The sequence below is a fragment of the Octopus sinensis genome, linkage group LG10, assembly GCF_006345805.1.
Source record: "Octopus sinensis linkage group LG10, ASM634580v1, whole genome shotgun sequence".
Classification (NCBI taxonomy): Eukaryota; Metazoa; Mollusca; class Cephalopoda; order Octopoda; family Octopodidae; genus Octopus; species Octopus sinensis.
In genome coordinates this window covers 78,565,919-78,580,918 of record NC_043006.1, presented here as the reverse complement: position 1 = coordinate 78,580,918, position 15,000 = coordinate 78,565,919, and the positions used below count along the sequence as shown (strand labels likewise).

General features: G+C 35.5%; 1 protein-coding gene across 1 annotated transcript in view; it reads left to right on the top strand.

Moving 5' to 3' along the window:
- LOC115216635 (plectin) overlaps window positions 1-15,000 on the top strand; it is a 97,831-nt gene that overhangs the window by 4,129 nt on the left and 78,702 nt on the right. The window contains exons 2-4 of the mRNA XM_036506835.1: window positions 5,012-5,016; window positions 7,953-8,066; window positions 10,217-10,345. Coding sequence (XP_036362728.1) covers window positions 7,959-8,066; window positions 10,217-10,345 — 237 coding nt within the window. The 5' untranslated portion in view covers window positions 5,012-5,016; window positions 7,953-7,958. The remainder of the gene's footprint in view (window positions 1-5,011; window positions 5,017-7,952; window positions 8,067-10,216; window positions 10,346-15,000) is intronic.

Genomic DNA, 15,000 nt, shown 5'->3' with positions numbered 1-15,000 from the left:
TGTGTGTGTTTATGAGTGAAACAACTAAGCCCCACGTGTCTCCGGCAGAAGGTAATGGCGAACTTCTGCTGACACTTTCGCCACAACTTTCTCTCACTCTTTCCCCACTGCAACTTGCAGCTCACCTGCGACGGACCGGCGTCCCGTCCAGGTGAGGAACCTATACGCCAAGGAAACAGGGAAACCGGCCCTTATGAGCCAGGCGTGGCCCGAGAAGGAACAAATCGTAATATGGTGTTGGTATAATATGATTGGAAGAAGGTGAAATAAGACGTCTTGTTATATAACATATAATATACAATATATATATATATATATTATATATATATATATATATATAATATATATTATATATATATATAACTGTCGACGAACGGGAACGTGAAACTCCGAGTAGAGTAACAGGTTTTGTTGAATTTCTGCTGCTTTTATATAAAGCATATTTCACTACCCCTGGTATTTGAGTACTCTTTTTTTCCACCTTGTTTCACATTTATGTGTTTACTCCGGTATATATATATATATAATATATATATATATATATATAGATACGTGAAAATCAAAAGGGAAGAATATTTAGAAAAATTTCATACCAGTGGCAAACATGCGTAATAAAAGTCAATAGACTCATTTGTATAGAAATATTCTACACTTTTTATATATGAAAATATGAAGTATATTGCCATTTATTACACATGCTAGCCACTGGTATGAATTTTTTCTAAATTTTCTACCCTTTTAATTATATACCTGTAAGAAGTCTGCTTTAAGTAGGCTTAGCTTCGTATTCATTTGAACTGTTCTTCTAATTGTGGAAGATTAACCCATGGGTGCACATTATGAAAGCACTTATCAGTGAAAGTGTAAAACGTATAGCATAAATATATTTCTGCAAACAGCATAGAAGGTGTGTTAACAGCCTTTTTACGAAGAGGTACTTATTGTTGTTTTTCTTTTAGCTGCACGTAAACACTGGTTGAACAAGCCTACAATAAAACGCTTTGCAGCAGTGACCGCCTTGTTATTTATTTATTCTTTTTTTAAAGTAGATTTGTGAAGATCAAGTGAATTTTAGCTGCTGAGTTTTGAAATACTTGTCCCTCGGATTTCTATGCCTCGCGATAAGGTAACGAATATGGAAGCGGGGACAAAACTGTTACATCTAAAATTTTGTGGATAAAAATCATAATTTTCAAAATCGTAATTTCTGATATATAAAACCAAGAAAAGAATAGGCAAATATATATATATATATAATATATATATATATATATATTGAGGAAATAAAGTTTTTTTTCCCTTCTTTCCACGAGGTATGAGATTATGGAATTTCAAGAGAACTACTGATCTAGAACTCTTCGAGTTTAGTTGCTATTTCTAGTAGATGTAGCTTTGTTTTCTCGTTTTGACTAAGTAGAATAGCGAAGTTAAAACTGATTGAGTGAACATCTCATCAAAGGCGTTTCAGCAATGGCCATCTCATCTATATTTTATATTTTAAACAATAGAGTGTAATATGGACAACATTTGGCTGTTGTTTCTAGCAACTCGTGCTACTTCGTAGAGACTACTACATAATGGTGTGAGATGCTGGTGGCAAGTGTGACGTGTTACAGTTTACAGTTTAATTAATATTAATATTAATCATATGCAGAAGGCAGAGAGCTGGCAGAATCATTACCGCGCTGGGTAAAATGCTTAGTTCTGTGTTCAAATTCCGCCAAGCTCGAGGTCAATAAAATAAGTATCAGTTGGACAATGGGATCGACTTAGTCCCTATTTTGCCATCCTTGTGCCAAAATTTAAAATCAATATTGATTATATTTATTGAAAATTACTAGAGATGAGATTTGTTAATCGTCATTGAAGATTATAAAACATAGCGAAAAAATAAATAAAATAAAATACGCGTGTTTAAGTAAAGCTTACCTGAAACAATGATCTGATTTTCATATTCCACAAAACATTCCTGGGGAAATGACTTTTAATTCTAATTCAATTAAATTAATTTAAAAACTGCAATTAATAAGTACATAACTATCACTTGGTTCACAACCTTTCCGTTTTCCGTGTAGGTTATGGAAACAGCTGTAGAGAAAATGAAGGTTTTCAAACACCAATAAGATTGCTATACTTTTCTGTTAATAGTCTGTTCAGAATATTCTTTTCACCCAGTTTTTAACTTTATGAAATGCTATGTCTGTTCTCGCTATTGCTTTAAAGCAATAATATACCGGATTTTAACAGCGTTATAGAACTCAGTGCTTTTTTCTGTCGAAATGACAGATGAGAATTTGTCCTGCCTAAAGATCGCAGTGGCGCGAAACTCAACTCACGAGATAAATTCTTAGCTTCAATTTCAATAAAACTCTTTTTTCCCTATATCCCTATCTCACTCCCCTTCTCTCGCCCTCTCTGTATGTGTGTGTGTGTATTTGTGCGTGTGTGTTGTAAATAGTGAAGGTGCATGGCCAAATGGTTCGGGTATTCAGCTTACGATTATAAGGCTGTGATGTCGTTCCCCGGCGGTGCGTTTTGTCCTGAACAAGACGTCTTATTTCCCCTTATTCCAGTCTACTCAACAGGCGAAAATGTAATTCAAGGACCGGCCTTGTCACATTCTGTATCACGCTGAATCTTACTGCAAACTACGTTAAGTGTGCGCATGTCTGTGGAGTGCTTAACCACTTGCATGTTAATTTCTCGAGCAGGCTGTTCGATTGATCGAAGCAACTGGAACCCTCGTCATCGTAACCAACAGAGTGCCACTTATATACATATGCACGCCGTTGTTCGGGTAACATCTATATTCCTTCCTGTGCCTGTGAAATCTTGTATCCCTGCCGTTAGGCTCTATTTCCACACACGCCAGCTTAATTTAATTCGTCCTTAGTCGAAAGACACCTGTTGTTATGTCCTGTTATTTGTATTTGTGTAACATTCTCCGTTTTTTTTTCGTCCTTGTTTTCGTATACATTCGCTGTTTTCTTCCAAGGAATCTAATGCTCTTAGCTTAGTTTGGGGATGGCCAGATTGGAGCAATCTCGACTATAACCAGCCGAAATTGCAAAGATAATCTGGAACTCGACTGAGGAAAGAAAACTCCGAATGACCCGTCCTTGTTTTCTTTGTATCGTCTATCTGGATGTTTTATCGTCCCTTTTTGTATCACCTAGCCGTTTCGATATTTTGAGTTCTTGTCCCATTTTGTATTATATATATATATCATTTACTGTCAAATTTATTCGTTTCTTACTACCAGTCTGTATTTCTGCACAAACATTCAAAGTTTGTCGTTACACAGACACAAGCATGCACGCACACACACGCACAACACACACACATTGCTACTTACACATACAGACAGATATGCATACACAGCTCTATCAATAAATCACGCCGCTAGAGACACACATACACTCGCACACAGTTCACATGTATAAACACCCATCCATATTACACAGTTTTCCCATTTCGCACAGTCGCTGTTGGAAAACTTCACGCTCTGTTGTTACAGCAGATCATTGATATAGAGCTAGTAATATTTATACTAAACGAAATATTTCACGCTCTATACGATCGACTTTATAAACTAGTGAAAGTCAGATCATATTTATGTAAAATAACAATATCATTACGTTTAATTACCTTTCAATATCGTAAGTTGCGGTATAAAAAGGACTTTGTACAACGGTGTAAAAATTTCTTTTATTCACCTACGAACGTATGGGAACCGTATTCTTTAGACATAGTATCAAAGTATTAATACTGAATTTGGTATTTTTTCTTATTTGTTAAGCTTTACAAAATGTGATTCTCAACGGTGAACGGTGTGATTCCTTTATGTTATTTTACTTGTTATCGGCTGTTTTTATTGGAGTAGCAGCGTCGGGGGCTTGAGTATATTCCTGTATTCTTAAGGCCTTAACGTGCCGAGCGACACGTACAAGTCTAAATAAGATATTAGTTTTAAAATGTTTCACGCCAAGCTGAATTTAAAAGAAGTATATAGAGCCTGAATTATAATGTGCATCAGCAGTTTTCAATGTGGATTTTAACATCTGTATTATATTCTACTATTTTGTAGGCTGAGTCACTGAGACAACCACCCTAATCTCATCACTTTCTCTTCTCCTCTCTTTTTGTTTCTCTCTTTATGCGTCAGAATATCTCTATTTTAGTCTATTCAGTTTTCAGGGCTGAAACATTGAGACACCCTTTTCTCTCTCTCTCTTTCTCTGTTGCTCTTCCATTTTGTCATGTGCCACAACTACAGACTTCCGTGATCATGGACGTCCATGCCAGAACTTGATACATGAATTTTCTTGAGATAAGTGCAGCAAGTGTTTCCTGTTGCTTTGTGCCAGTTTACTTATGATTCATTCTGCTGGTCTCTTGCTGTTCCGAGTTCAGATTTGAGGGAGTCGGTCTCAGTACTTGACTTGTACCTTATTTTCATCAGTTTCAAAAGCACAACTTAACCCTGGCGTGACTTGAACGTAAAGAGATTGGCCGTATATTGTAAAGCTAGTTTGTCTCCGACGCTCAAGTGATTTTTCCAAGTCGTTACTCTGAACTATTAGAATATATTAACCTGTAATATTTAAATACAATTTCAGTTGAACTATATGTAATCATTTCTTCCTCTGCCTTTTGCAGTCATGGGATCGATTCCCACTAAGTCTTGGATCCCTTTCCCAGCTGAACGAGTTTGAAAGTTTCTCTTTACTTTAGTTATCTCACGAACATTGTAATTTACCATGTTTGCTTCCACCGTAAATCTGATAATTTCTGCCTAATTAAGTAATCATGCAATAATTTTCAGTTGATTCTCACTGCTGAAATCAGGACGCATTTCCTTCCTATGGTTTGCAGAGTGAATAACTTAGGAAAATATTCAAATAGCAACCACATTTCCTTTCCCTTATGAGGACGCTCACGAGAAAAGTATTGCAACAAAGATTATAAATTAACATAATTATTTCAAATTAGATTTTCTGCGGTTTCCTAGATAGCGTTAAACACTCAAAATTAAGATTCTGGTTTCGTTTTCCCTTTAAGTCTACTTCTCTTCCTTATTTAATCACTAATAATCATGTAGAAGTCTGAATTCCACAACTAGTACTTCTCTTATTCTCACGTATATGGTCAGGCCATTTGCATCTACCCGTATGCTGTAACAAAAGCCATTCCAAGTACTTTTTTTGAGACGTTGGGTACCACTAGAAAAATGCTGTTTAGTGTAAAATAGGGATCTTTTCGGTTTGAACGGCAGTTTTTTCTAGCGGTGTCATATGAAATTGTCACCCATTATTATGACTCTAGTATCGATCTATTGCATTTCAATCTGTTTTAGGGTTAGGGTTAGTTAGGGTTAGGGGTGGGGGAAGGGTATCTTCTTTTCTTCACAAATGTAAATAAACTCAATCTGTTTCTTAAACGAGGGACATATTCATACGGCACAGAATGTTGTTTACCTCAATGGACGTCATTGATTGGTTGAAATTGCTGAAATTGAAAAAAAACAAAAACAAATATGTTACAAACTATAGAATTTTCTCAATAAAGCCAAGAGAAAAATATGTTTTATAAACACATTCTAACAGTATACGAAGTTTAAAATCTTTTAGTTACCTAGAAATTACGTTAAAAACTGCCGTTCAAACCGAAAAGATCCTAAAATAGTCTCAGGAGATTAAGAGGAAAAAAGATTATCTGAGGCCAACATTACGAATTGAACATCACCATTGTTTAATTGACGAGTTGACATGATTTTTGTCACTCGAGCAAAGTAGAATTTATAAACTAATGCACCAGAGAAGTTAAGGGATCAATGTTACCAACAAATCCTTTACTCAAAGTTTCTGGGCTTGTAGCTAAATTAGAAACAATCATTAACTTATTGGAATATTTCTGGTGATGATGCCAGTATGGTTTTATATGGTATATATGGTAGATTGACCTTGTTCTGTAAACTAATTCTATGCTCGTAATATGAATCTGCTAATGTAGAATCCAGATAGTTATTTTGAAAACAAGCATCCTGAATGTAAATTCACTTCTGTGAGATAGGTTAGAGTTTACATTTACTGTTGCGATGAAATTAACATATTCTAATTAACTGAAAACCATCCTGTTTGATTTTTAATTACGGGTAAATTAATTTCTTAATGAAGGAACGTAGTCACCTATTTATTAAAAGAGGAAGGAATTACAGATAAAGTTCATGCCTTTCTCAAAAGAACGGGTACCATAAAGGAAACTACTAAAATCAGAAAATCGAAATGATGTGAGTGGATGGAGACATTTTACATTAATAAAGGAAAATTGCTTCTTTACATTCTCATACAAAATACATCGTTTGTATTTTTATATTTTCATTTTTTATGTTACGATTTCAAACTGTTGTTGACAAACCTGGAAGAAAAAAATTACAATAATATAATGCGATGCATTTATTATAAGGGAAATGTAAAACACAGATTTCTGCTAAAGGCACACGACCTGGAATTTTGTGGGAGGGACTAGTCGATTACACCGACCTCAATGCTTGATTGGTGCTTATTTTATTGTCCCCGAAAGGAGGAAAAGCAAAGTTGACTTCGGTGGAGTTTGAACCCAGAATGTAAACACGGAGTAAATGCCACTAACCAGTTTGTCCGGTGTGCTAACGATTCTGCCAACTTGCCACATTAACAAAGGCTAATAGTGAAGACCATTAGTACGAACAGCTAGCGCTCACTCGCTCGCAAGCAATTATGGCTATGTAACATATATGATACTTTCGCTAGTTGTTTTAGGTGCTTATGTAATCATGAGCAGACATAGACATTTTATCGGGTCCCACCCCACTCGAAATGCATCTTCCAAGATATGACAGCTGAAGAGAGTGAGAGAGTGGGGAGTTGCATCATTTCCAGTTGAGTTGACTGAACCAACCTGAAATGTATTGCCTTGCTCAAAAACAAATCGCACATTGGCTCGTTTCCATCCCAGTAATCTAGCGGTTCGACAGAAACTCCCGATAGAGTAAGTATCGGACTTAAAATAAGTACTGGGGCCAATTTGTTCAACATAAAGTGGTGCTCCAATATGGCCGCTGTCCAATTGCTGGAATAAGTTATATACTAGTATAATAGAATGTACAAAGTCCTTAACTTACGTAAATAATTATCATAGTCAAAACACATCCTGACAAAATACTTTTTTTACTTCTATAATATGTTTAACGGTGCTCCAGCATGACCGCAGCCACATGGCTGAAACAAGTAAAAGAATAAAAGAATTGACGTAAATTTGATCTCCGGCACAAGGCATACAAGGAAACTTTTAGTATCAACGTAAGATAGGAAAAAATCTAATTAAGTTGATAATCTATATTAATTAGTCTACCTGACGTTCATTAGGGCCGTCGTTAATTTGACTTTCATGTCGTTATTCTAAATTTAACTTTAAAAGAGTCTATTGTAATTACAAAGAAATTAACAAGTATTTAAGATGTCAATGTGAAACATGCCTGGCAAATGTAGGTTCCTTAAATGAAATCTAAGACAAGTGCTTATAATCCTTTTTTATTTTACTGGTGAACCACAAGTATTCGTATTGATTCTATAAACGTTAAACAACTCATAAATAATTCCATTTTAAATTCATGAAAGGCAGCGGCGAACTGGCAGAATCGTTAGAACATCGGAATAAATGCACTATCTGTTCTGAGTTCAATTCCTACTACTACAAACAATAATAATGGTTTCCAATTTTGGTATGGGGTCAAAAGTTTTTGAGGGGAGGGATAAGTCGATTACATTAAACCCAGTGCTTGATTGATACTTATTTTATCGACCCCGAGGGAATGAAAGGCAAAGTTGACCCCTGCAAAATTGCTTTGAATTGCCCGTGTCTGATTTTACTATTTAGTCCCAATATAATTCTTACCATTTTCTTCATTGCAGATCACAATGAAATCAATTGAATCAAAACTTATTCAGGAAGACGACGGCAGTTTAATGTCCCCTGCAAGCATGTCGAAAGTCAAAGAATGTTCAGAGTGGGCCGAAAAAAGACAGGTAAAATTTGTATGAAATATGTCTCGAGAATGTGTGTCTGCGTGTGTAGTATATATGTGTTTGTGTGTGTTAGTGTGTGTGGTGAGTGAGTGTGTGCATGTGTGTGCGCGCATGGTTACATGTATATGTGTGGGGGATGTATGAATGCATACAAGTGTGTGCTGAGGGCGCATGACCTAGTGGTTTGGGTGTTGGACTTACGATCGCGAGATTGTAGTTTCAACTCCTGGACCAGGTACTGCGTCGTGTCCTTGAGCAAAACACTTATTACTAATATACTTCGAAGATATGAAACATTGTTACTTCCTATTAGGTTCTTTTCTTTTCAAAAGGGCTCGACACCAAGCCAAAACATATAAATGCCATTTCCCATTCAACTCTAATTTTGGATGTGGCCCACCCAAGTCATGGACTTTTGGCGTCATGAAAGTTTAGTTTTCTTGAGCATGACCTTCCAACTGCTGACTAATTCCTGTATACTGTACTGTAGCCGGACTAGTAAACTACAGTTTATTAACAACTTCCTTGAAAATATTCCCAGGATGTATTCAGCTACAAAAAAAAATAATAATTACATAAAAAATAACTATTAAAAGAGCAAAGGACACATTTGGCCAACTCATAACATTCTTATTTTAATTCTTGCTACGTCCTTGTCAAAAGGGTCTTGCCTAACATTTCTCAATTCACCTTCTCTGTAAAATGATACAAAAATCCATTCACATTCGATCCTATTCTTTTTACTTCAGCTCCATTCGACATAACACTGTATATATATATATATATATATATAAGATATATATATATATATATATATATATATATAATATATATATATATATAGATATATATATAATATATATATATATATTATATATATATATATATATATATCTGTATATTATATATATATATATCTGTATATATATATATAATATTATATATATATTATATATATATAATATATATATATATTATCTGTATATATAGATATATATATAATATATATATATAATCTGTATATATATATATATCTATATATATATATATCTGTATATATATATGATATATATATATATATCTGTATATATATATATATATCTATATATATATATATATATATATATATAATATATAATATATATATATCTGTATATATATATATATATAATATATATATTATATATAATATATATATATATATATATATATATATATATATATGTATATTTTGTTTCTGTAGATCACTCTTCCTAAACTTGTCTTTGCATAGACACTTTGTGTTACCACTTCATGGTTCTCCACAGAGTACAGACCACGAACGGCTATTTAATCATGGTGAAAATCAATAGACTCTTTCCTCTTATATAATTCGTCCTGTACGGCTGCTTTCCCTCTTGAATCCAGCAGATTTGTAACTAGTTAAAAGAAACCATACGCGTGGCGTGCTCCTGAAAGCGGAGTCAATCCCTTCTAGGTTAAGTTAATGCGGGACTGGTAGTTTGAATTTTTAATCAAAGAATACAGAAGAAGCATATAATACTTAATATTTCTTTTCCCTTCACATTATAATGACCTTAAAATTTTCAGTCGTTGTTAGCCACGTACAGAACTTTTCATCTTTATTTAGAATCGTCAGCACGCCATAACAGAAAAAAGAAACCAGCGCTGTAAGAATAAAGTTCGAACTACTTATGGCGAAAGCCGAGCTGACTGAACCATTAGTGTCGGAAAAAATGCCATGTATTTGTTACGGTTCTTTATGTTCTAAGTTCAAATCCCTTCGAAGTCACATTTGTTTTCGTTCCCCCAGAGTCGATCCCAGTCGATTATTAGAGTCGATGAAATCAACTACCACCTCCATTGATATTATTGCCCTTGCCTTGCGTCTAAATTGGTTTCAAATTTTGGCACAAGGCAATTAATATTGGTAGGAGGAATTAAGACGATTACAGCAACCCTGGTGCTTAACTGATGTTTATTTTATAAATACCAAAGGAATGAAAGACAAAGTTGACCTAGTCGAAATTTGATCTCAGAACGTAAAGACGTACAAAATGCCGCTAAGCATTTTGCCTGGTGTGCTAACGATTCTGCTAACTCGCTGCCTTACCTTGTGTTTAAATAAAAAAAAAAACATTTAATTTCAGGATATGGTGGGAGGCACGCCTTTCGGAACAAACAATGCATGTGTTCATGAAGCCATGGAAAATATGAGGTCTCGCTGTAAAGATATCAGAAAAGAAGAGTCTCAGTACAGAGATTTCTTGAACAGCCAGGTAAGTAATGTATATATTTTAGAATGTGGCCGTAGTGGAGCATCACCTTGTAGGTGATGTAGTGGAGGCGCAATGGCCCAGTGGTTAGAGCAGCGGACTCGCGGTCGTAGGATCGCGGTTTCGATTCCCAGACCGGGCGTTGTGAGTGTTTATTGAGCGAAAACACCTAAAGCTCCACGAGGCTCCGGCAGGGGATGGTGGTGATCCCTGCTGTACTCTTTCACCACAACTTTCTCTCACTCTTACTTCCTGTTTCTGTTGTACCTGTATTTCAAAGGGCCGGCCTTGTCACTCTCTGTGTCACGCTGAATATCCACGAGAACTACGTTAAGGGTACACGTGTCTGTGGAGTGCTCAGCCACTTACACGTTAATTTCACGAGCAGGCTGTTCCGTTGATCGGATCAACCGGAACCCTCCTCGTCGTAACCGACGGAGTGCTTCCTTCCCTGTAGGTGATGTACCAAGTGCCTATCAGAAAAACAAAACAACCCCTCACCCCCCACAAAAAAAAAACAAACAAACAAAAAAAACCATCGACCATAGTCAATATTTTTAAAGAATGATACTTATTCTATCGGTGCCATTTACCGAACCGCTGTTTTACGGAGAAATAAACAAATTAACTCCGGTTATCAAGCGATGTGTGCGTGGACAAAAACACACATACACGCGCGCACGAACTCACACACTCTCTCCACCGCCCCATATATATATATATATATATATATATATATATATACATGACGGGCTCTTCTGTATTCCAGATACACTCACAAGGCATTGATCGGCCCGGAGCTATAGCTATAGCCTGCCTAAGGTGCCACGCAGTGAGATTGAACCCAAAACGACGTGGTAGCAAAACGAACTTCTTAACCGTATAGATGTTCTTGCGCGTGTAGTACTTGCAGGTGTCTTTATCATTCAGTTTTATCTTCATCATTTTATCCGAATTAAACCTTGTTTTCATTCATCCGGGAGTTATTAAAATGGCTTGTAATAAAATAACAGAGATAGATTCAATCGACTCTACACTTCCCATTCTATAAATGTTATGTCTAAGTAATAAATCACTAATCACTAATTAGTTACCTAACTTTAAATAAAAGAGCCAAGTTTTTATTGCCCCGAACACAATAGATCGCACGGATACTGCACGGTAACACTATCTTCATTCACTATTTTCATATTGTTGTGTTCAATATTATCCTCATTAATAAAACATTAACAAAGTCTCACTCAACCAGATGTATTTACTTGAAAACAGAAATAAAAATTACATTCGGGACGTTACAGAAGATGAAGAATTTGAACCTGCAAATTTTTGGTTCATTAATTGTTTTTTACTTGTCTCATTCATTGGACTGCGGCCATGCTGAAGCACTGCCTTGAAGGGTTTTAGTCGAAAAAATTAATCCCATTATTTGATTAATTTCTTTAAATAACTGGTAATTATTCTATAGGTTTCTTTTGCCGAAGTGCTAAGTTACGTGACGTAAACGAGCCATCATCGGTCGTCCAGCTGTGGTGTAGGGGTGTGTAGAAACACAATGATGATCACTTATAGGTATATATATATATATATATATATAATATATATATTATATATATATATATATACACCGCCTTTATGTTTCTGTTCATCCCTCCACCATTATTGGACGACCGATAATGGCTTGTTTACGTCATGTAACTCAGCAGTTCGGCTAATGAAACCGATAGAATATGTATGTACCTGTGTATATATATATATATATATGAAAAAACAAGTCAAGATAGAAAATGCTAAAATAATTTTATAAAGAACATTTCAGTACCGGTTTCGGTCATTTTGAGACCTTTTCAACTGTAACGATTAAATAATTAAATTTAGAAAAATTAAAAGAAAAGTTTTTTTAAAGGAATATTTGTATAGTGTTCAAATATAAGTGGCATTTTTCTTGTTTCTGCCTTTCTCTGTCTCTCTTGTTTGCACTTGTGTGTTCCAGGTCGTTGGAACATGCCACTTATATTTGAACACTATACAAATATTCCTTTAAAAAAACTTTTCTTTTAATTTTTCTAAATTTAATTATTTAATCGTTACAGTTAAAAGGTCTCAAAATGACCGAAACCGGTACTGAAATGTTCTTTATAAAATTATTTTAGCATTTTCTATCTTGACTTGATTTTTCATATATATCAACTCGTGTGTTCCTTTTCACCCTTATACATACATATATATATATATATATATATATTATATATATATATATATATATACCACAAGTTTCTTTCAGTTTCCGCCCACCAAATCCACTACTCTCAAGGCTTTGGTCAGCACAAGGTTATCGTACAAGGCACTCGCCCAAGGTACTATGCTGTGGAATTGAACCCGGAACCATGTGGTTGAGAAACAATCTTTTTACCACACCGCTAAGCCATGTCAGCGATGGAACTATATTTAGGCTTTCTTTACATACATAAAGCAAAATATACAAATCTGCACATATAAATACATACATACATGCATACATAGAAAAATACTCTGTTGTTGATGTTGAAATTCCAATGAAGGAACCTTGGGTCTTGGTGAGAAATCGGTTCTTTCTCTATTGGCAAGAAATCTTGAAATAAAACTGAACAATGCCATACATACATACATAGAGGAGTAAATGTAAGGAAAAGCAAGCAAAATATTACATACATTTAATACAAAATATGTACCTGTGTATACAAATAAAAGGCCCATTTTACACAGGATAGCATTTACTCCCCTACCTGCTCAAGTTCAAATCTCTTGAGCACTAGGAAGTGCATTCTATACACGCACATGTATTCTATACACACACACTCACACACACACACACACACACACACACACACATATATATATATATATATATATATATGTATATATATATATACGTATTCTATATACATACATGCCTGCATGCATACATATATGCCTGCAGGCATATATGCATGCATACATCATACATATATATATATATGACATACATATATGCATACATACATGCATACATACATGCATACATGCATGAATGCATATATAAATACATGCATGCATACATAATACTCATATACACACATGCACACGCACATGCGTACACACACACAAACACACACGTGCGTATACACACACACACACACAGACACAAACACACAAAACCAGTGAACCGTGACTTCGGGTGTGGTTGCTGCTGAATTTCAGAACAATTATCAATATTCGAGGCAAAACTAATCGAACTGGTTTATTTTGAGTAAAGACAAGCAAGGTTAACTTTCGCTTGCACCGGTGTGCATTGGAGGAAATCAACATAAATATATGCACTATATGCACTTATTCATACACGCACGCATACATACTTACATACATATTTACATACATGCATACATACAGGCATACAATATATAAATATATATATATATATGTATATGCGCATATGTTTGTATGTTTGTATGTATTTGTGTATTATGTAACAAGGAAGAAATCTCCCCAAAACATCCTGGTTGTAGTTTATTTTTAAACCAAGAACGATGAGAGGTACGAAATAGTATAGACATACGCCCAGTTAGTTAGTCAGCATAATAATCAGGCAGTTACAGTTTCCCGAATACCCAGTGTTGCCCGCCAAAAAGCTCTTCATCTAGCAACTATCTGTTTCTTTATTGCCCACAAGGGGCTAAACATAAAGGGGACAAACAAGGACAGACAAAGGGATTAAGTCGATTACATCGACCCCAGTGCGTAACTGGTACTTAATTTATCGATCCCGAAAGGATGAATGGCAAAGTCGACCTCGGCGGAATTTGAACTCAGAACGTAACGGCAGACGAAATACTGCTAAGCATTTCGCCCGGCGTGCTAACGTTTCTGCCAGCTCGCCGCCTTTTCATCTAGCAACTATCATCTCCCAAACGGTTAATAAGTTAGCGCCCATTCAAAACAATGGTGTAAGATAATGGTCGCAGGAAAGCTAATGAAGTTAGGACACATTTAATGGATAGCAATCGGATATGTAGTTTGTTTTAATACCATATGTCCTAACAAGGCATCCATGTTAAGGTGGATATAAAGTTTACCTTTTGCTATTAATACAGCTTCCCTCGCTAATAATTAACCTTTAGTAAACTTACTAGCTGTTTGCGACATCAGTGTTTGAAAAAAAGCTGAAATTCTTATATATCGTTCGTGGCAGCGACATTTAACTGATGAGGTCCAGTAGACCGAAATTATGTGATATGGGTATTCGACGTCCATATCAGACAATTCCTGTCTGCTGTGATTTATGTGTGTGCTTTTATGTACCAAGTGCCTATAAGAAAATATCTCTCAAGGTTAACAACTCAGTATTCTAACAAGGCACAAGTCATCCTTGTTCAGTAGGATATATATATATATATATAGACACACGACCGGCTTCTTTCAGTTTCCGTCCACGAAATCCACTCAAACGAGTGGTCGGCCTGAGGCTATAGTAGAAGACATTTACCCAACCCCTAAGGACCTATAAATGAGAATCTCTCAAAGCAGTATTCGGTGCTATAACAAGGTATCCTTATTAAATTATTTACGATGGGCTTCTTTCAGTTTCCGTCCACCAAATCCACTCAGAAGAGTGGTCGGCCCGAGGCTATAGTTGAAGACACTCG